Here is a 22,104-nt window from a genome sequence, read left to right on the forward strand (position 1 = left end):
GCCATTCAGTAGCGCCGGAGAGGAAAGATTCAGCTCCATTTACCACTCATTCTCTCACATGGTAACGTCATTAGGGCAGGGCTCAAAACAAAAAAAAAACGATTGGCTGAAACATCTGAAAAAAAAGGAAGGCAGCTCGCCATCACCTTCTCGAGGGCAATTAGGGACGGGCAGTAAACGCTGGACGAGCCAGAGACACCCACTGCCCATCAATGAATATAAAGAAACTGATGGTGGTATAGAGAGTACGTCAGTGATCAGATAAAAGCAGGTGAACATTCTGTTTCTTGATTTGTTATCGAATGTCGTGGGAGATGTCTTTGGAAGGGCTTGACAGGGCATCATGTGTAAGGCACCACCTTTAACAGGAAAGTCCTTCGTTCATGTCTTTTGTGCCATTGAGGTTCCAAAGGCAAGAGACGATGGAAGACGCGTTTAATAACGACAAGGCTTTCTTTGACTGGGTGTCCAGCCGCTACCTCAGGTACTGACTCCCATTACCCTCCAGCTACCTTGGCCGGTCATAGACTAGGGTCTGATTTTCACCAGCGGCTGGGGAGACCAATCTTGAGGCAGAGGGTTGGATGGGGGTAATGGAGGAGAAGAGGGTTCTCGCAGTGCAATAGAAGTAACAACCCCAGGTCTAAAGCCAAGGAACCATACAGTACATACAGAAGAGGCAGCTGTTTCGCCATTACATGGTTCCAAATGCAACATCCACCTACTCGTTGATGAAGCCTCTACATGTGAGCTTGGCCAGAGAGAGAGAGAGAGAGAGAGAGAAAGCATGGAGGAAGAGAGAGAGGGAGAGGAGTATAAGTCAGCGGAGCTCGGAGTAAGCAGGGTTGGTGAGCAAACCCGGGCACCTCTGTCTAACACCGACAGTGTGTAAAAGCAGTGAAACGCCAGCGGGGATGGCACCGGCTAGCTACCCATGACTGGCTGCAAGCGTTGGGCATGAGGCTGGTAATCTCCTATTGGAAGGCGATACTGTTCCCTGTAAGAACAGGTACCCACTGGAGGTGAGGTGTGAACAGCATTGGCCTGGAGACCTCCACCTCATCCTGCCCCTTTCCAATTGGAAGGCCTCAGCTGAAAGGTTTCACCAACTTCATAGCAGCATATTCCTGTGGAAATGGATGCAAAGAGTTAGACTCATCTTCTATCGCGTGCAGATTGCAACGTTATTAAAACAGCTCAGCTCGGTTCAAGCTCTCTAATGTTTTAATCCAATGTGTCTACCTCGGTGTTCATTCTCTGGAACCTCCGCGCCAGCTTCTACCCAGCTACGTAAACCTGATCATAGAAACCTGGCCCAGGGCTAGGCCACTCAGCCCCTTGAGCCTGTTCCACCATTCAATATGATCATGGCTGGTCCTCTATCTCAAAGCCATCTTCTCACTTTCTCCCCATATCCCCTTGAAATCTACAGAAAATTATCTATCTCTTTCTTGAATAATGTCTTTGACCTCCACAACCTTCTGTGTTGAGAATTCCACAGCCTTTGAGTGAAAAAAACTTTCATCTCATGCTTAAATGGTCTATCCCATATTCGGAAACTGTGCCCCTGGTTCTAGACTCCCCACCCAGGGAAAATATCCTCTCTGTGTCCAGTCTATCCAGCCATGCTAGAATTTTATTCATTTCAATCAGATCCACCTCTCATACTTCTCAACCTTATTCATTTCAGCTCCAGTCAAGCCAATCTCTCCCCATAGGACAGTCCTGCCAACCCCAGTATCAACCTCGTGAACCCCCCCCCCACCGATGTGCTCCCTCTATCCCCTTCCTGAGGGAGGGAGACCAGAACTGCTCACTATACTCCAGCTGTGATCTCACCAGTATCCTGTATAACTGCAGTAAGCCACTCCTGCTTCTGACCCTCAAACCCTCTTGCAATGAAGGTCAGTGTACCATTTCCCTTCTTCATTGCTTGCTGAACCCATCTGTCTACTTCTATTGGCTGGTATACAAGGACACCCAGATCCCTTTGTACTTTCACACTTCCCAATATCTCACTCTTCCTTTCTGTTTTTCATATCAAAGTGTACAGCTTCACATTTAACTGTGTTATACTGCATCTGCCACGTGTCTGCCCACTCACTCAATCTGTCTACAACACCTTCTCCAGCTTCTTTATATCCTCCTCACAATTCCCAATCCTTCCCAGTTTTGGGTCATCAGTAAACCTGGAAATGTTGTATTTGGTGGTCCTCATCCCTTCACGTATCATTGTCAATCACTGATCCTTACACTACTTCACTAGTGACTACCTACCATTTGGAAAATGGCCCATTCATTCCCACTCTCTGTTTCCTAGCTGTCAACTCCTTCTTGATCCGTGGCCATATACCGCCCTCTATCCCAAGATCAAGAATCGATTTCTACACTAGTCCTCTAACCAACCATCTCTCCTTTATCTGTACATTTGCTGATGAATCCTCTTGCCCTACATTTTGATGTCACCTCTCATGTCCTCAATCTCTATCTGTGCTCTGCTACCCATTAAACTCACCTTATTACCCAACTGCTTCTGTTCAGTCAACTCTCCTTACCTTATGTCCAATGACTGTTCCCCAATCTTCTAACCAACTCTCCCCCATCCCAGCTCATCGAAATGCATTCCCTCCCCTCTCATCCATCACTCATTCATCTTTCCTCCAGTTTTCTATACCCACGGCACTCCTCCCTCTGTCTATTGATCCCTCTTCCTACAGGGGTGGGGGGTGTCACACTGTAGACCCTCAGACATTTGTGGCTGAGGATACTCATCAGCCTTTAATCCCATTGGGCGTTCCCACAAGTGCCAATCAGCCTGAATCCCTTCCTCATCCTCGATGTACCATGCCTGAAATCCACCCTGATTCCAGGGAAATCCGAAGCCACCCGAGTTCTCAATGCATCAGGCTATTTCCCTCTGGTCTCTGTACATCACTGGGATCAATGGAACCCCCCTATAGGGTCAATCCTAGGAGATGGAGCATTTAGGTTCTAGCCAAGTCTACAGCAAGAGGTTAACCAGTTAGCTACAAATCTTAGGTCATGAGGAGAGATTATACAAACAGCCATGTGTCCCCTGGAGTATTTGAGGTTTAAGAGTGATCGCAATGAGGTATTTAGAGTAAATAATAAGATGAGATAGCAAATCTCTTTCCACTGGTGGTAGCAGCAATGGTAGGGCGGGGATGGAGAGTCGGGGGAGAGGCATTAAGTGGATCTCTCAGCCAGGGAACATAAAGCTAAACTCACAATTTAGCTCCTCACAATTCCCAATCCCTCCCAGTTTTGTGTCATCAGTAAACCTGGAAATGTTGTATTTGGTGACCCTCATCTTTTCATGTATCATTGTCAATCACTGATCCTTATGCTACCTCCAGGCCAGGAGGTAGGTCTAGAGCCATGCCAAGGCCTGGAGAAGTTAGGCATCAATCCTTTGCATGTACAGAGCATGGGCCAAATGTGATACTGTCGCCCACGCCAACCTATGGGCTCGAACAACATTCCAACACTAGGACTCGAGGTTTGCACTCCAGAACTTGCTGCATCCCTGGGCCAAGCTCCTCTAATCCGATCCTAACATCAACAGACAATATGACAAACCACCCACGTGCGCCTGAATGCAGGACCAATCAGATCCAACCAATCCTCTCGATCGTCAGTAATCTGATGGAAGGTGTCAGCAACAGTGCTCAGCAATAACCTGCTCAGTGACACCCAGTGGGGGTTCCACCAGCACCACTCAGCTCCTGACCTCATTACCTCAAACATGGACAAAAACAGCTGAATTCCAGAGAGGAGGAGAGTGATTGTAACGAGGTCAGCCAGATCGACCTCTTAGAATATGAGTTCCCTGATTGGACTGTTAATCTGTTGCAATCAGGGAGCCCTGGCTGACAGATATAAACAGGAGTGTCAGGGGTTCTGTTCACTCTGAGAGCTGGCTCTGAGGGAGTTGGATCAGTCTCATGGACCCTCCACGTGTAAATGAAGGGTGACTTGGTGATGGATATTGGCCTCTGCAGAGTTATTTCAGTAAGGTGAGAGTGAGAACCCTTGACATCAACGCTGCATTGAAACATTGGGGAGGCCACTCAGCCCCTTCAGTTCATTAAACAGGAACAGGAGGCCATTCAGCCCCTCAATCCTTACACACAGGAACAGCAGGAGGCCATTCAGCCCCTCAATATTGTGACACAGGAACAGAAGTAAGCCTTTCAGCCCCTCAATCCTGTTACACAAGGACAGGAGGAGGCCATTCAGCTGCTGAAGCCCATTCCGCTATTGAATGAGGTCATATCTGGAATCCTAACTCATTTCCTTGAAGAGAAATACCCAACAAGACCTTATCTAAGTTTTCTAAATTCCACTGCAGAGTCCATGACCTTTTGGAGCAGCCTGCTTCAGATTTTCACAATTCACCCCCAAGTCGCTTGATTTTAATTATAAACCTGCGCCCCTTTATTCTGGACTCAATGACCAGGGAACAATCGTTTCTCTGTCAATGACTGTAGAGTTTCAACACATAATCCAGCTGTATCCCACGATTCTTTGGCAATGTAAAAGGTTGTTTCCCCTTGAGGGAGAGGACCAGACAATTGTTGTTGTGTCATCATAGTCTTACCAGGCCATGGGGCCTGCTCTCACACTAGAGAGAAGTGACTGGTGGGGATTTAACCTGAGGGTCACCAGACTTCAGATGAGGGAAAAGATTGAGAAGGAGAGTCCTTCATGGTAACTTCAATCTGGTGATGGGAATTTGAACCCATGCTGTTGGCAAAACATTTCTCTGTCAATCGACGATCCAGCCAACTGAGCTAAACCAATTCCCTCCAGAAGGTATGATCTCAGTGAAGGGAGGGAGACAGAGATGAGGAGGACGTTCATCCCTCAGAGGGGAGTCAAGCTATGGAATTCTTTACGAGATTGGGTCATCCAGTGTACTCAAGGCTGAGGTAGACAGGTTTTTGATCAGTGAGGAAATCAAGGGTTATGGGGAAAAGGCAGGAAAGTACAGAGTTAGTGCTCCAGCCGCATGATACCTAATTAGCATATCCCTTAATCAGGCTAATGCTCTGTCATGGGTTCAAATCCCACTTGGCGACTGGTGGAATTTATATTCAATTCCTAAATCTAGTCTCGTGATCATGAAACTAACATTGATTAAATTGGTTCACTAATGTCCTTCAGGGATGGAAATCTGCCTCCCATACCTGAGGTAGCCTACATGTGACTCCAGAACCACAGCAACATGATGGCCACTTACCTACCTTCAGAAATTGCAGAGTAAGCCCCTCAGAGTAATTACAAATGATTATTAGAACATCTTGCATTGACCTTTCATCCTACTCTAAGTTCAGACTAACCTACATACCCTTCGTTTTACTATCATTCATGTGCCTATCCAAGAGTCACTTAAATGTCCCTCATGTCTCTGACTCTACTACCACCGCTGGCATTGCATCCCACTCACCCACCACTCTCTGGGTAAAGAACCTACCCCTGACATCTCCCCTATACCTTCCTCCAATCACCTTAGAATGATGCCCGCTTGTGACAGCCATTTCCACCCTGGGGAAAAGTCTCTGGCTGTCCACTCTATCTCTCAACATCTTGTACACCTCTATCAAGTCACCTCTCTTCCTTCTTCTCTCCAATGAGGAAAGCTCTAGCTCCTTCAACCTTTCTTCACCAGACATCCCTCCAGTCCAGGCAGCATCCTGGTAAATCTCCTCTACACCCTCTCTAAAGCTTCCTCATCCTTCCTATAAAGAGGTGACCAGAACGGAACACAATATTCCAAATGTGGTCGAACCGGGGCTTTGTAGAATGACTCCCACACCCTGTCAAAGGATGGAAAGAAACCTGTGTGCATGGTGTAGGTACAACCAGTCGTCTGTCAAACTCACCGGGAAGGAGTAAAGGAAGATGACGATAAACAGAATCAGGATAAGGAACACCAAAAACGCCAGGATCACCCACCGGAACTTCCTCCAGACGATGTACTTCAGGGTCTTCAAGGGGGAGGTGAACCAGAGGAAGGAGGTGTCTGGTCGCCTATCACACAATGATGAGGAGATGGTTAGAACTTGCTGCAGTGACCAAGGCTCGTCAAGTTCATATTCAACCAGGCCAGCTACATTACAACAACAACACTTTCAAGGTCAGCTCGAAAACAGTCCGAGACACCGTTCGGCTGTGGGAGGTGCGTGAGTTCTTGTTCTTCAGGAACTTGGTGACACAGAAGCCAACGATCCCACTCCCTCACTGATCCAGGGACACAGGTATGGGCCAGAGTTGAAGTATTGGGCAGGGATCTAAAGGACTATAGAGATAGGGCTGGAGGACGGGACTCGCTGCGTTTGCTCTTTCAAGATCTGGTTTGGACACAATGCGTTGGATGGCCTCCTTCCGTACCGTAAATTCTGTGATTTCTATCCAGCTCCAGTGTGCTCCAAGTACAGGGGGTGTATTGGAATTGTTAAGGGGCCCTGCGTTAAAACTGATGCCACTGTCAGAGATGTGAGAGAGCCAGAGTTGTTTTTAATTCCATTTAACATCACCTCACTTCTATGACCTTGTCAGGGAATGGAATCAATTGGTCACAAGGTGATGGCCAGGGCTGGACTGCTTAGCCTCTAAGCATCCCAGTACGGGAACCGTCAATCTTAGAGTTCAGTTGCCATCTTAATCTCTCCCCATCCAACTCCCACAAAGCTGGACGTACAAAAGGGAACACAATGAATGATTAAACTGACCTTCGTTTCTCTCAGTGTGAGGCAACTGGAGTTTCACACCCAATGCTTGATTCCACTGGGCACACAGCCAGTGAAAGGGCATGATTGGGGTCAAACAGCAAGACAAGGTTGAAGGCAGGTCAAGGGTCAGGTACAGCAAGGGATGAAAGGGTGTGAGAATAATTTATAAAAACATTATAAGCCAAAGCAACACATGAAGGGGCGATGCTCTGAAAGCTTGTGATTTGAAATAAATCTGTTGGACAATAACCTGATGTTGTGTGACTTCTGACTTCGGCCTCACCAGTCCAACACCAGCACCTCGACATCAGGAAGGAACAGACCCAGAAGTGAAATGTTTTTCAAACCACTCATTGGGTGGTGCTGGCTGGGCCCAGCATTTATTGCCCGCCCCTAGTTGCCCCTTGAAAAGATGGGGGTGAGCTGCCTTCTTGAAGCGCTGCAGTCCATGTGTTGTGGGTTGACCCACAATGTCCTGAGGGAGAGAATTCCAGGAATTTGACCCAGTGACAGGGAAGGAAGGGCAAACAGGACGATAACTGTCAGTATCATCATTCGGCAGGAAAGTGATCGAGGGACTGTCTGTCCAAATTGTCAAACATAGCAATCTTGATGGGCAAAGGCCACCTTCTCCCAGCCCTGAAGTCAGGTGATACAGCAGTAGTGCAGCTGAGGACTACTCAGTGCAATGAAATGTTATTGATACAGACATGAGGAGTGAAGAATGCCCAGTGATGCATTTTGGGAAGGGAAATAAGGACAGGACTTATACACTTCATGGGTAAGGGCCTGGGGAGTGTAGCTAAACAAAGAGACCTTGGAGTGCAGGTTCATAACTCCTTGGAAGTAGAATCACGGGTGGATAGGATAGTGAAGAAGGTGTTTGGTATGCTTTCCTTTGTTGGTCAGAGTATTGAGTACAGGAGTTGGGAGGTCATGTTGTGGCTGTACAAGACATTGGTTAGGCCACTTTTGGAATATTGCGTGCAATTCTGGTCTCCTTCCTGTCGAAAAGGTGTTGTGAAACTTGAAGGGTTTCAGAAAAGATTTACAAGGATGTTGCCAGGTTTGGAGGATCTGAGCTACAGGGAGAGGCTGAACAGGCTGGGGCTGTTTTCCCTGGAGCATCGGCTGAGGTTGAGGTTTACAAAATCATGAGGGGCATGGATTGGATAAATAGACAAAGTAATTTCCCTCGTGTTGAGGAGTCCAGAACTAGACGGCATAGGTTTAGGTGAGAGGGGAAAGTTATAAAAGAGACCTATGGGGTAACGTTTTCTCGCAGAGGGTGGTACGTGTATGGAATGAGCTGCCAGAGGATGTGGTGGAGGCTGGTACAACATTTAAAAGGCATGTGGATGGGTATATGAATAGGAAGGGTTTGGGGGGATATGGGTGGGCTGCTGGCAAGGGGGACTAGATTGGGTTGGGATATCTGGTCGCCATGGATGCGTTAGACCGAAGGGTCTGTTTCCATGCTGTACATCTCTATGACTCCATGATTCTATGTTTGATTTAACTCCTCGATCATCATTGGTACATGAACTGTGTTCTGATCAGTTTGCCATGGAACCCCTACCTGTTGGTATCACATTTTTTTTTTACCCTGTGCCTTGCCCCAATCAGATCCTGAGTAAAGAGGAGCGTTAAATGTTCCTCTGTCAACACTGCCAACAGGGAGAAGTGTCCAAGTCTCACACTGTCCTGGGCTTGACAATTGTCAGTCCAAATCCTGGAGTTCTCTCCCCGACACCAGCAATGAGAGTTCCTTCACTGTGTGGACTGCTGGGAGTCCAGGGACAGGGACCTCACCGCTACCTTAAGGGGCACCTAGGAATGGACAAGAAATGCCGATAAAGCCAATGATGCCCTCACCCTGAGAACGATCATAAACGGTTCTGAAGGAGGGTCAACGGACTCAAACCGTTAACTCTGAGTCACCTGTCTCTGCACAGATGCTGCCAGGCCTGCTCTGTCATTCCCTGTGTTGACAGTATTTTGTTTGTACAAGAATTAAGATTGAGCTGATGGCTATTTGTGACTTCGCCAAGTTCGGAGTGAGTGCCCACAGCGTCCACACACTGAGACCTCCTTACTTTGGTTGCTCCAGTTTCGGGTTCATATTGGGCTCATCCCGGCCCTGCCCAGCAGGACGTTCCTCTTTCTCCTCCTCCGTCACAATCTCCAGGGTCATCTCCACTTTGCCCTGTCGATGGAAGAAGCACAAACCAAACAAAATCAGAGCTTCAGCCACACTCGGCCAACAGAGACAGCCAGGGCCTTTACCAGACACATTCACATATTCGGAAGCGGCGGATTGTCAGAGTAGGGAAGGGAAAGGTCTTGCATTGCTACAGCACCTCCCACAAACACCGCAGAGGTGCTCTGCACGGCCAATGAAATGTGCAAGAAAACACAAGTGTGCCACATGTGAACAGGAGTAGGCCATTCAGTCCCTTTACGGCGGCTGTGCTGCCACTGAGCCGTTTTGGGGCCCGTGTCTTGGAGGGTGTGCAGAGGAGGTTCACAAGAATGATCCCAGGGATGAAGGGCTTGTCATATGAGAAGCGACTGGGGACTCTAGGTCCAGTGATTAGAAGAATGGGGAAGCCGGGGGGGGGGGGGGGGGGGGGGGGTGGTGGGGGGTGGGGTGGGGGTGGGGTGGGGGGGTGTAATGGGATCTCATTGAAACTTACAGAGAGGCCTGGACAGAGTGGATGTGGAGAAGATGTTTCCACTGACAGGAGAGACTAGGACCCCAGGGCACAGCCTCAGGGTGAGGGGGTGACCCTTTAGAACTGAGATGAGGAGGAATTTCTTCAGCCAGAGGGTGGGGAATCTGTGGAACTCACTGCCACTGAGGGCTGGGGAGGGCAAGTCATTGAGTGCATTTAATGGGGGGGGGGGGGTCAATGGTTATGGGGAGAAGGCAGGAGAATGGGGTTGAGAAACATATCAGCCATGATCCAATGATGGTGCAGACTCGATGGGCTGAATGGTCTAATTCTGCTTCTATACGTTATTATTCTTAAAAGGTGACACTAGAGCCGGTTGGAATGAGTTGGCTGTGCCATGACATAACATGACAGATCTGGACTGCGCGGACGGGTCAAGGGACATGGAAGGATGGAACTTGATATTGAGTCCTGAAGGCTGCAGGGTCCTCAAGTGGCAACTGAAATGCTGTTCCTCCAGCCCGGTGATAGCAGCCAGCCAATCAGAGGCCAGCAGCTCTTGTGCTCAGCAGCGCCTCAGAGGAGGTTGTGGCTGCTGGTGGAAGCACACCCCCTGGAGCCCAGGACCAGGAGGCCCCAGAACAAAAGAAAGCACAGTGGTGTGAGGAGTGGGACGACATTCAAGACGGTGCGCAATGGGGAGAGGAGGTTGGGGGCAGTGGAATCTAAAGTAAGGACAATAGGCTGGGTCCAATGGACAGCCTCTTGCCCTTTGCCCTATCCCTCGATGAGGCACTGATGATCTTTGATTGGGGGATATCATTTTAATCCCGAGGTTAGGAACATTACACTGAAATTCACACAACTGTGGGGGGTGTTGGGGTGTGTGGGGGCGGGGAATGAGGCCTTAAGCTGGTTTCTAATTGACCATTTAATGGCTTCAATTGGCAGTAAGGGCACCAATGTTAACAAATGGCTTTTCTGGAGGAGGTTGGCAGGTGTCAGGATTGGGGTACACTACCATCCTTCCTTAATGAGGTGCTGCTCCTGCCTCCAAGCTCGCCCCCTGCAGGAGTGGAAGATGCTGTCCCTAGACTCTTGACCACTCCATTCCTGATGAAGGGCTTTTGCCCGAAACATCGATTTTCCTGCTCCTCGGACGCTGCCCGGCCTGCTGTGCTTTTCCAGCACCACTCTGATCTAAACTCTTGACCACTCAGCATCGACTTGGTGAAGTTCTCAAAAAGATTTATGTTTCGATGAGACCACCTCTCACTCTTCTAACCACTAGAAAGGGTTGGTCCATTTCCTACTCAATCTCTCCTCATTGGACAACCCTCTTTTCCCAGGAGTTGTCCACTGATTCCCTTTTATCTCCTGTGATTGCCAATTTGCACACAGAAAGCTCCAAGACATCTCCATGCAATGGCAACCAACCAGAATTACAGGAGCTCAGTGGATTTAGCAGCATCCATAGGGACAGGAGTAGACCATTCATCTCCTCGAATCTGTTCCTCTATTCAATGAAATCATGGCTGATCTGTGGCCTAACTCCATTATGTAGCCTTCAGCCTGTATCTTTCAATACCTTCAATTAAAACATTTTCAATCTATTTCAGATTTTAAATCACCAAATCAATCCGTGGAGAGAGAAACATTTGGAATACAAGTTCACAATGTCAGATGTTGTGAAACTTGAAAGGGTTTAGAGTCATAGAGTCATAGAGATGTACAGCACAGAAACAGACCCTTCAGTCCAACCTGTCCATGCTGGCCAGATATCCCAACCTAATCTCGTCCCACCTGCCACACCCGGCCATATCCCTCCAAACCCTTCCTATTCATATACCCATCCAGATGCCTTTTAAATGTTGTAATTGTACCAGCCTCCACCACTTCCTCTGGCAGCTCATTCCATACACGTACCACCCTCTGGGTGAAAAGGTTGCCCCTTAGGTCTCTTTTGTGTCTTTCCCCTCTCACCCTAAACCTATGCCCTCTAGTTCTGACTTCCCAATCGCAGGGAAAAGACTTTGTCTATTTACCCTATCCATGCCCCTCTTGATTTTGTAAACATCTATAAGGTCACCCCTCAGCCTCCGATGCTCCAGGGAAAACAGCCCCAGCCTGTTCAGCCTCTCCCTCTCGCTCAAATCCTCCAACCCTGGCAACATCCTTGTAAATCTTTTCTGCACCATTTCAAGTTTCACAACATCCTTCCGATAGGAAGGAGCCCAGAATTGCACGCAGTAATCCATAGGTACTAGGATGTTGCCAGGGATGGAGGATTTGAGCTATAGAGAGAGGCTGAACAGGCTGGGGCTGTTTTCCCTGGAGCGTCAGAGGCTGAGGGCTGACTTTATAGAGGTTTACAAAATTATGAGGGGCATGGATAGGATAAATAAACAAAGTCTTTTCCCTGGGGTCGGGGAGTCCAGAACTAGAGGGCATAGGTTTAGGGTGAGAGGGGAAAGATACAAAAGAGACCTAAGGGGCAACTTTTTCACGCAGAGGGTGGTGCGTGTATGGAATGAGCTGCCAGAGGATGTGGTGGAGGCTGGTACAATTACAACATTTAAAAGGCATCTGGATGGATATATGAATAGGAAGGGTTTAGAGGGATATGGGCCAAGTGCTGGCAAATGGGAGTAGATAAATTTATGATATCTGTTCGGCATGGATGAGTTGGACCGTACAGTCTGTTTCCATGCTGTACATCTCTGTGACTCTATGACTCTATGACTTGAATCATTAACTCTGCTTACTCTCTCCAGACAGACGCTGCCACATCTTCTGAGTTTATGTAGCAATTCCTGTCTTTATTTACGATCTCCACAGGACGTCGCTCTTATTTGTGGTTGAGTGGTAAACATTGTGCATTCTTTGAAGAGTGCTACAAGGTGTCCCACATCCACCCAAGAACGGGCTTCAGTCCGACAACGCAACGGGAAGGCAGCAGTACCCCTATGTGAAAGGCGCTATCTAAATGCAAGTTACCATGGGGGACCCTGAGCTGATCGGCAAGTGAGGATGAGGTGATTTCTTACAGCAAGGATCTTCTCTCCATGTGACTCAGCAACACAGGGCCACCAACCCTTCACCGATTTCTGCTCAAACAGAGAGACATGTTTCTCACTCTCCAGCACCATCAGACCGCACTTCTCAGGAGACTTGGCCGGTTTTGGCATCCTGTTGAGATCCATCTGAATCGACCCTAAAGGCAATGAAGGACTTCATTCAAAGGGTCCACCAAGAAAAACCCAGGATTGATCATAACTCTCAGTGCTTCTCTCTCACACCCACACAGACAGAATTACAGAATCATTTTAGTGTGGAAGCAGGTCATTCTGCCCATTCTAACCTTCCCCTTTGGCGGCATGGTGGCTCAATGGTTCACGTGGCTGCCTCACAGCACCAGGAACCCAGGTTTGATTCCAGTCTCAGGTTTCCTCCCACAATCCAAAGATGTGCAGGTCAGGTGAATTGGCCATGCTAAAATGCCCAGTGTTAGATGCATTACTCAGGGGTAAATATCAGGTAAGGGAATGGGTCTGGGTGGGCTACTCTTCGGCGGGTTGGTGTGGACTTGTTGGGCTGAAGGGCCTGTTTCCACACTGTAGGGAATCCAATCTAATCCAAGACTCCTTCTATACCCCCGACCCAAAGAGCATCCTAATTCACACCCACTCCTTCCTTGTATCCCCACATTGGCTAACCCAACTAGCCTGCACATCCCAGGACACTATAGGTAGTTGCCCATGGCCAATCCACTGAACCTGGACTGTGGGGAGGAAACCGGAGCATCTGGAGGAAACCCACGCAGACACGGGGAGAATGTGCAAACTCCACACAGTCAGTCACCCGAGGTTGGAATCGAACCTGGGTCCCTGGTGCTGTGAGGCAGCAGTGCTAACCACTGAGCCACTGCACTGCCCATTTTACTCTCAGTCCAGCAGCTTTGGGGTCACTTTAACAGAGACTGCTTTTATTTGCGCATTAGATTAGATTAGATTACTTACAGTGTGGAAACAGGCCCTTCGGCCCAACAAGTCCACACCGCCCCGCCGGAGCGCAACCCACCCATACCCCTACATTTACCCCTTACCTAACACTACGGGCAATTTAGCATGGCCAATTCACCTGACCTGCACATCTTTGGACTGTGGGAGGAAACCGGAGCACCCGGAGGAAACCCACGCAGACACGGGGAGAATGTGCAAACTCCACACAGACAGTCACCCGAGGCTGGAATTGAACCCGGGTCTCTGGCAGTGTGAGGCAGCAGTGCTAACCACTGTGCCACCGTGCCGCCATTGTGTTCACAATTTCCAAACCCAAGCCCTTGAACATCACAAAGACATTTGAGATGATGAGTGTAACGCAGATTTGTCCACTCGCTGGCAGAGACCAGGAATATCGCAGGTCCGATGCTTAAACCAGGAGGACTTTCCTTACAAAGAGGTGATGAGGTTTAAAAACCAAAACATTCACAAGAAGTGGGTGCAGCATTTATTGCCCGTCCCTAGTTGCCCCTTGAGAAGGTGGGGGTGAGCTGCCTTCTTGAACCACTGCAGTCAGTGGCTTTATTGCAGATGGGTCTGTCACATTTCACGTTTACCAACTCGACCTCCCCACTTACTCCAGGAAAATCCGGCCTATCTTGGATTGTCGGATGTTAATCCATGATAACGCACAGTGCGGGATACTGGAATACTCTGATCTGCCCTCTGGGCAATAAATGCTGTCCTAGCCAACGGCGCCCACATGCCCCGTAAATGAATAAACGAATGAACGAGAAAGAAATTCGAATGTTGTAATTCCCACTCAGAGAGTCTGCAGCAACCTACCCAGATAGTCATCGAAGGAGAATTTGTCGTTGTCCCAGATCTGGAGGATGAGCTGAGGTGCAATTTTTGTTTGCGTCTTATCCAGACTCCAGAAATGTTCCTGGAAGAGAAGCAGAGAAAGTCTTGACTTGGTGGGTTGGTATCGCATTGGAACCTTCTCAAAATGGCTCAGGGTTCAAGTCAACCAGAGCCACCAAGAGGCACCCGGGATAGGGACCAGGTCAGTGTCGGAACCGAGGCCCTGCATTCACAGCCCTCAGAGTCAACACCAAACACTGTCCCCATCAAACATCCCAGGACATGGGCAGCATGGGGTTAGGTACAGAATAAAGCTCCCTCTACACTGTCCCAAACACTTCAGCAGCAAGTCTAACATCATCTACATTCTCCTATCTTGCAGCGTGTATGGAAGGTGCTTGGATCTTATGTCAAATGCCAGAATCCCTGGTCTTCATTCAGTGAAGTCAAAGAAATTTTTAATGCACTGGGGAATGACCATCTCCAACATGTCATTGGCATTACCATTGTGGGAATCCCTGCACCACCCATGTTCTGGAGTTAAACATCGATCTTGAATTTAGCTCAATCAGCCTCATTCATGCTGAGACCACAAGGGATTACAGACTGTATATTCATCAGGGAGTGACTCACCTCCTGACTCCCCAAAGCCTGTCCACCATCTATAAGGCACAAGTCAGGAGGGTGATGGAATAATCCCCACTTACCTGGATGGGTGCAGCTCCAACAACACTCAAGAAGCTTGACACTATCCAGGACAAAGCAGCCCAGCACCACATCCACAAACATCCCCTCCCTCCACCACCGATGCTCAGTAACAGCAGTGTGTACCATCTACAGGATGCACTGCAGGAATTCACCAAAGATCCTCAGACAGCACCTTCCAAACACACAACCACTTCCATCCAGAAGGACAAGGGCAGCAGATACATGGGAACACTACCCCCTGCAGGTTCCCCTCCAAGCCACTCACCATCCTGACTTAGAACATAGAATATAGAAAAGTACAGCACGATGGCCCACGATGTTGTGCCGAGATTTAATCCTAATGTAAAATATAGTAACAATCTACGCACCCCTCAACTTGGAAATATATCGCTGTTCCTTCACTGTCACTGGGTCAGAATCCTGGAATTCCCTCCCTCAGGGCATTGTGGGTCAACCCACAGCACATGGACTGCAGCGGTTCAAGAAGGCAGCTCACCACCACCTTCTCAAAGGTCGACTAGGGACGGGCAATAAATGCTGACTTTAACAAAGATGCCCACATCTCAGGAACAAATTAAAAAATGGCAAGCCTTATTTCCCAAACGAAGAGATCTTAGCACATAGACACGGGCAGCATGGTGGTTAGCACGGCTGCCTCACAGCGCCAGGGTCCCAGGTTCAATTCCAACCTCGGGTGACTGTCTGTGTGGAGTTTGCATGTTCTCACCGTGTCCACAGTTCAAAGATGTGCAGGTTAGGTGAATTGGCCATGCTAATTTGCCCATAGAGTTAGGTGCATTAGATTAGATTACTTACAGTGTGGAAACAGGCCCTTCGGCCCAACAAGTCCACACCGACCCGCCGAAGCGCAACCCACCCATATCCCTACATTGACCCCTTTACCTAACACTGCGGGCAATTTAGCATGGCCAATTCACCTAACCTGCACATCTTTGGACTGTGGGAGGAAACCGGAGCACCCGGAGGAAACCCACGCAGACACAGGGAGAATGTGCAAACTCCACACAGTCAGTCGCCTGAGTCGGGAATTGAACCCAGGTCTCTGCTGCTGTGAGGCAGCAGTGCTAACCACTGTGCCACCGTACCACCCATTAGTCAGGGGTAAATATGGGGATGGTTCTGGGGGGTTTACTCAGAGGGTCAGTGTAGACTAGTTGGGCCGAAGGGCCTATTTCTACACTGTAGGGAATCTAATCTAATCTGACACTTTCCGGAGAGCAATAAGGGGGGAGACAATGACGTATCGGGAGTAAAACAGAATTCTGAGTGCAACAATAAAGACGAGAAGCAACCCCAGCCTGGCCACGCAGGGTTTAGACATGAAAGAAGTTATAAATGAGTCCTTCTACCTCCCTCAGACGACTCCTACCTCCCCCTCACCTTCTTGGCAATGGAGCAGACTTGTTCGGTTGGCAAATACTCAAACGGAAAGATGAATCTCCAGTTGAAGTTTCCTTCTCCACCCATCGACCTGTAATGGACGTCTGTTTTCTGTTTGTTGCCCTCATAGCCCACAAGCCAGCTGGAGACAGAGAGTGTGTATGTGTGTGAGAGAGAGAGAGAGACAGAGAGAGAGAGAAAGAGAGTCAGAGACACCTCATAATAACCCCGCAGAGCCTGGAGTCTCTCTGTCACATGTCACAATGTTACAACGGTTGCAAGGAAACTCTGCACATTCACCAGATTGGACATCTCTGGGCCTTCAGCCATGTCGATATGAACAAATTCTCTTTTTCTTTTTAAAGGAACATTTAGTGTTTGACAATAAGTGCCAACCTTGCCATCATCCAAAGAACGAATGCAAACTTTAAAATTACGCAGTGCCTTCGATCAGAGAGAAAACAAGGACCTCACAGGAGTAATTACCAAACAGAATGGACATTGGACCAAAATGTCACAACCTCTTAACACAGTAACAGGTTATTCAGCCCATTATTGAAGCAGAAACAAACAGTCCTGAGAGACAGGATGTACATGTATTTGGAAAAGCAAAGACTGATTAGGGATAGTCAATATGGCTTAGTGCGTGGGAAATCATGTCTCATAAATTTGATTGAGTTTTTGAAGAAGTAACAAAGAGGATTGATGAGGGCAGAGCAGTAGATGTGATCTATATTGACTTCAGTAAGGTGTTCGACAAGGTTCCCCATGGGAGACTGATTAGCAAGGTTAGATCTCATGGAATACAGGGAGAACTAGCCATTTGGTTACAGAACTGGCTCAAAGGTAGAAGACAGAGGATGGTGGTGGAAGGTTGTTTTTCAGACTGGAGGCCTGTGACCAGTGGAATGCCACAAGGATCGGTGCTGGGTCCACTACTTTTTGTTATTTACATAAATGATTTGGCTGTGAGCATAAGAGGTACAGTTAGTAAGTTTGCAGATGACACCAAAATTGGAAGTGTAGTGGACAGCAAAGAGGGTTACCTCAGATTACAACGGGATCTGGACCAGATGGGCCAATGGGCTGAGAAGTGGCAGATGGAGTTTAATTCAGATAAATGCGAGGTGCTGCATTTTGGGAAAACAAATCTTAGCAGGACATATACACTTAATGGTACGGTCCTAGGGAGTGTTGCTGAACAAAGAGACCTTGGAGTGCAGGTTCATAGCTCCTTGAAAGTGGAGTCACAGGTAGATAGGATAGTGAAGAAGGCATTTGGTATGCTTTCCTTTATTGGTCAGAGTATTGAGTACAGGAGTTGGGAGGTCATGTTGCGGCTGTACAGGATCTTGGGTAGGCTACTGTTGGAATATTGCATGCAATTCTGGGCTCCTTCCTATCGGAAAAATGTTGTGAAACCTGAAAGGGTTCAGAAAAGATTTACAAGGATGTTGCCAGGGTTGGAGGATCTGAACTTCAGGGAGAGGCTGAACAGGTTGGGGCTGTTTTCCCTGGAGTGTCGGAGGCTGAGGGGTTGACCTTATAGAGGTTTACAAAATTATGAGGGGCATGGACAGGATAAATAGACAAAGTCTTTTCCCTGGGGTCGGGGAGTCCAGAACTAGAGGGCATAGGTTTAGGGGGGGAGGGGAAAGATATAAAAGAGACCTAAGGGGCAACTTTTTCATGCAGAGGGTGGTACGTGTATGGAATGAGCTGCCAGAGGATGTGGTGGAGGCTGGTACAATTGCAACATTTAAGAGGCATCTGGATGGGTATATGAATAGGAAGGGTTTGGAGGGATATGGGCAGGGTGCTGGCAGATGGGACTAGATTGGGTTGGGATATCTGGTCGGCATGGACGGGTTGGACCGAAGGGTCTGTTTCCATGCTGTACATCTCGATGACATTATGCTGGAATCCGAGGTAGACAAACAGGAGGCTGGGTGAACACAGCAAGCCAGGCAGCATCGGGAGGTGGAGAAGTCGACGTTTCGGGTATAACCCTTCCTCAGGACGGGGTTGATGGGAGCTGCAAGGAAAGGGGGAGGCGGGGGCAGGGTGGTGAAGTGTGGATAGGGGAAGGCAGGTAAAGGGTACAAGCTGGTTGGTCAAGGAGAGAAATGAATCCGGCTGATGGCAGGGAGGAGTGGAAATGAGGGGGAGGGGCTCAAAAGGGAGTCGAGAGATGGGGAGGGAGGTTATCAAGCAGAGCAGACAAAAGAAAATGTTTCATTTAAACGGAGAGAGATCGAGGACTTTGCCGTACACAGGGATCTGAGTGACCTGGTGCAGTAAGGGACAAATGTTAGTGTGCAGATCCTACAAGTAATTCAGAAGCAAACAAGATGTTGCTTATTACAAGGCAAATGGAATCTTAAAGAAGGGAAAATGTTCAACAATTTGCAGAGGGCAAGACATCCTCAGGAGTGCAGTTTCAGTCTCCTTTCCTAAGAATAGATACAATTACGTTATAAGCAGTTCCGGGAAGGTTTAGTTGCCTGATTCCTGGGATGAAGGGGTTGAGTTATGAGGAATATTTGAACAGGCACATCTGTATCCATTTACATTCAGAGGAATGAGAGGTGATCTTATTCCATATTCACACCATCCCGGACTTGATTGGCACCACATCCACAAGCATCCACTCCCTCCATCATCGATGCTCAGGAGCAGCAGTGTGTACTGTCGACAGGATGCACTGCAGAAATTCACTAAAGGCCCTTAAATAGTTCCTTCCAAACCCATGACCTCTTCCATCTAGAAGGACAAGGGATACTTCAGGACACCGATTTCAAACAAAGACAAGGAGAAACGATTTCCTCTGGAGGATCTGTGGGATTGTGGGAAAGTGGGAGAGTGGCACTCCTGAATATTTCGAAGGCTGGACTATGTCGATTCCTGACTGACAAAGGAGTCACGGGGTACAGGATAATACAGTATTGAAGAGACCCATCAGCCCATCGAGTCCAAAGTGACAAAAGCAAGTGAAAGGGGATCAGGGCTGACTGGAAAGTTGAGGCCACCAACTGATCAACCAAGGTCTTGATCCCCAGCAGAGCAGGCTCAATGGGCTGAATAGCCTACGCTGGCTGTGTTGTATGTTGCCAACTCTACAGCTTATTGGCACATCCTCCAATTTCTGTCACTTTTGTGCAGCTACCTTGCCTCCCCTTAAGACTATAAGAAATAGGAGCAGGAGTAGGCCATTCAGACCCTCGACCCTGTTCTGCCACTCAATAGGATCATGGCTGATCTGATATCCCTCATGTCCGCTTTACTGCATTTTCTCCATCCCCCTTGATTCCCTGATTGACCACAAATCTACCTCAGCCTTAATTATGTACTCCCTGTGGCCCAGAGTGCTTCAGCATTGATTTGAAGAAGATGAGGAGCATTCTCCCCAATTTCAACTTCGTTACAGTTTGTCATGATGCCAGTGGGATGTAATACCCAACTGCACATACATACCCTTGCATCCAAAATGGTAAGATAGTCCTCAAGAAATTGATGGAAAATCGTGGATGAAACCTCTTCACCCAGAAGTTGCTGAGACCGAGCAGCCCTACTCAGGGATTGGTTGAGGTGAACGGAAGGGAAGTCTGGAAAACCACGTGACAGGGAAAGAAATGGAAGACTACACCGATGGACTGAGATGGATAAAGTTGGGAGGATGTTTGTGTGTAACCGACACGTTATTAAAATGGCTCTTTCTGTGTTCTCAGCTTAATGGAAACTGATGTAACACACCGGGAAAACAGACACTGAAAAAGAATGATTTCACAAAAGCACTGACCCTTTCACATATATATCACTCATCTTCTCTCCTGTTATACTGAGGTCATCTAAGATTACATCGTTGGTGTTCCATATGATACAACGCAGGTAAAACCTGGAAAAGAGACAGAGGTAATACATACAAGAGAAACTTCAGAAGAGTGATTGTTCATTTTGTCATTCAAACAGAAAACCATATCGATTCACAATCCCATCAAATAGGACAGGGACAGCACGGGGTTAGATACAGAGTAAAGCTTCCTCTACACTGTTCCCATCAAACACTCCCAGGACAAGGACAGCACGAGGTTAGACACAGAGTAAAGCTCTCTCTACACTGTCACCATCAAATACTCCCAGGACAGGCACAGCACGGGGTGAGATACAGAGTAAAACTGTCTCTACACTGTCCCCATCAAACACTCCCAGGACAGGAGAACGTGAGGACTGCAGATGCTGGAGATCAGAGCTGAAAATGTGTTGCTGGAAAAGCGCAGCAGGTCAGGCAGCATCCAAGGAGCAGGTGAATCGACGTTTCGGGCATGAGCCCTTCTGAAGAAACGTCGACACTCCCAGGAGAGGGACAGCATGAGGTTACATGCAGAGATAATCTCTCATTAGAGCTAAGTCTGAACATTGAATGAATGAATTAAATTGCAGTTTAAGCTACAGGAATTCAAGGTCTTTGAGACAAGTTTCAATTTGACATTCCCAAATTTGTTGCTGTCTGAACACTGCATTGGAATGTTGGAAACCCTTACACAGCAGCACGATAACTTAGTAACAGGAGGAGGTCAAAGCAGAATAGTTCCCCCCAAGACCGTTGTGTCAATCAACTCTACCCTGGCTGATCTGTGGGTCAGCTCCATCTCCTTGTGAGTCTCGAACACCAGAGAGAGTGATTGTTGCCAGTCTGGGAAAGGTGAGGTCCCTGTACCCACAGGACAACAGGAGACAGAGAAAAACTGAGACAGCAGCTTTAATACTGACTGTGTGAGAGAGAACGGGCAGGAATCTTACCGTTTTGCTTTGCGAGGGGTGATGTTGAATGGAGGTCCTGGGGGTCCAAGTGACTTGGGAAAGATGTCTACCCAAAGTTGGATCTTACCCTAAAGAACAGACAACACACTCTGTGGAACATTAAGTACATACTAGGGAGGATTCCATGAGAAGGATCTGAATCCACATTGGTTCCTTGACTGCACTTTCCTATTTCTCATCTTTTATTAAATTTTTTTCACTCATTCATCGGATGCGGTTATTGCCCGTCCCTAGTTGCCCCCTTGTGAAGGTGGGGGTGAGCTGCCTTCTTGAACCGCTGCAGTCCACCTGCTGTGGGTTGACCCACAATGTCCTGAGGGAGGGAATTCCAGGATTGTGACCCAGTGACAGTGAAGGAACGGCGATATATTTCCAAGTCAGGATGGTGAGTGCCTTGGAGGGGAATGTGCAGGGGATGGTGTTCCCATGTATCTGCTGCCCTTGTCCTTCTAGGTGGAAGTGGTTTTGTGTTTGGAAGGTGCTGTCTGAGGATCTTTGGTGAATTTCTGCAGTGCATCTTGTAGATGGTACACACTGCTGTTACTGAGCTTTGGTAGTGGTGGGAGGGGATGTTTGTGGATGTGATGCCAATGAAGGGTGCTGCTTTGTCCTGGATGGTGTCAAGCTTCTTGAGTGTTGTTGGAGCTGCACTCATCCAGGCAAGTGGGGAGTATTCCATAACACTCCTGACTTGTGCCTTGTAGATGGTGGACAGGCTTTGGGGAGTCAGGAAGTGTCAGCTTTTAAGAATAGTAAGACATAAAAGCAGAATTAGGCCATTCAGCCCATCAACTCTGCTCCACCATTTGATCATTAGCAGAGGGATTGAATTCAAGAGTCGTGAGGTGATGTTGCAGCTGTACAGGACTTTGGTTAGGC

General features: G+C 48.1%; 1 protein-coding gene across 6 annotated transcripts in view; it reads right to left on the reverse strand.

Annotated features, from left to right (window-relative positions):
- Positions 1–1,012: 1,012 nt before the first annotated feature.
- The window catches only part of dysf (dysferlin, limb girdle muscular dystrophy 2B (autosomal recessive)), a 377,035-nt gene continuing 355,943 nt past the window's right edge, over positions 1,013–22,104 (reverse strand). For all 6 annotated transcript variants that reach the window (XM_072577935.1, XM_072577982.1, XM_072577963.1 and 3 more), the window contains 8 exons: positions 21,205–21,293; positions 20,204–20,299; positions 16,405–16,546; positions 14,278–14,377; positions 12,478–12,644; positions 8,852–8,961; positions 5,907–6,054; positions 1,013–1,127 (listed from right to left, as the gene is read on the reverse strand). In XM_072577935.1, the coding sequence (XP_072434036.1) occupies positions 1,089–1,127; positions 5,907–6,054; positions 8,852–8,961; positions 12,478–12,644; positions 14,278–14,377; positions 16,405–16,546; positions 20,204–20,299; positions 21,205–21,293 (891 nt within the window). In that variant the 3' untranslated portion in view covers positions 1,013–1,088. The remainder of the gene's footprint in view (positions 1,128–5,906; positions 6,055–8,851; positions 8,962–12,477; positions 12,645–14,277; positions 14,378–16,404; positions 16,547–20,203; positions 20,300–21,204; positions 21,294–22,104) is intronic.

The sequence above is a fragment of the Chiloscyllium punctatum genome, chromosome 1 (genome assembly GCF_047496795.1).
Source record: "Chiloscyllium punctatum isolate Juve2018m chromosome 1, sChiPun1.3, whole genome shotgun sequence".
Lineage (NCBI taxonomy): Eukaryota > Metazoa > Chordata > Chondrichthyes > Orectolobiformes > Hemiscylliidae > Chiloscyllium > Chiloscyllium punctatum.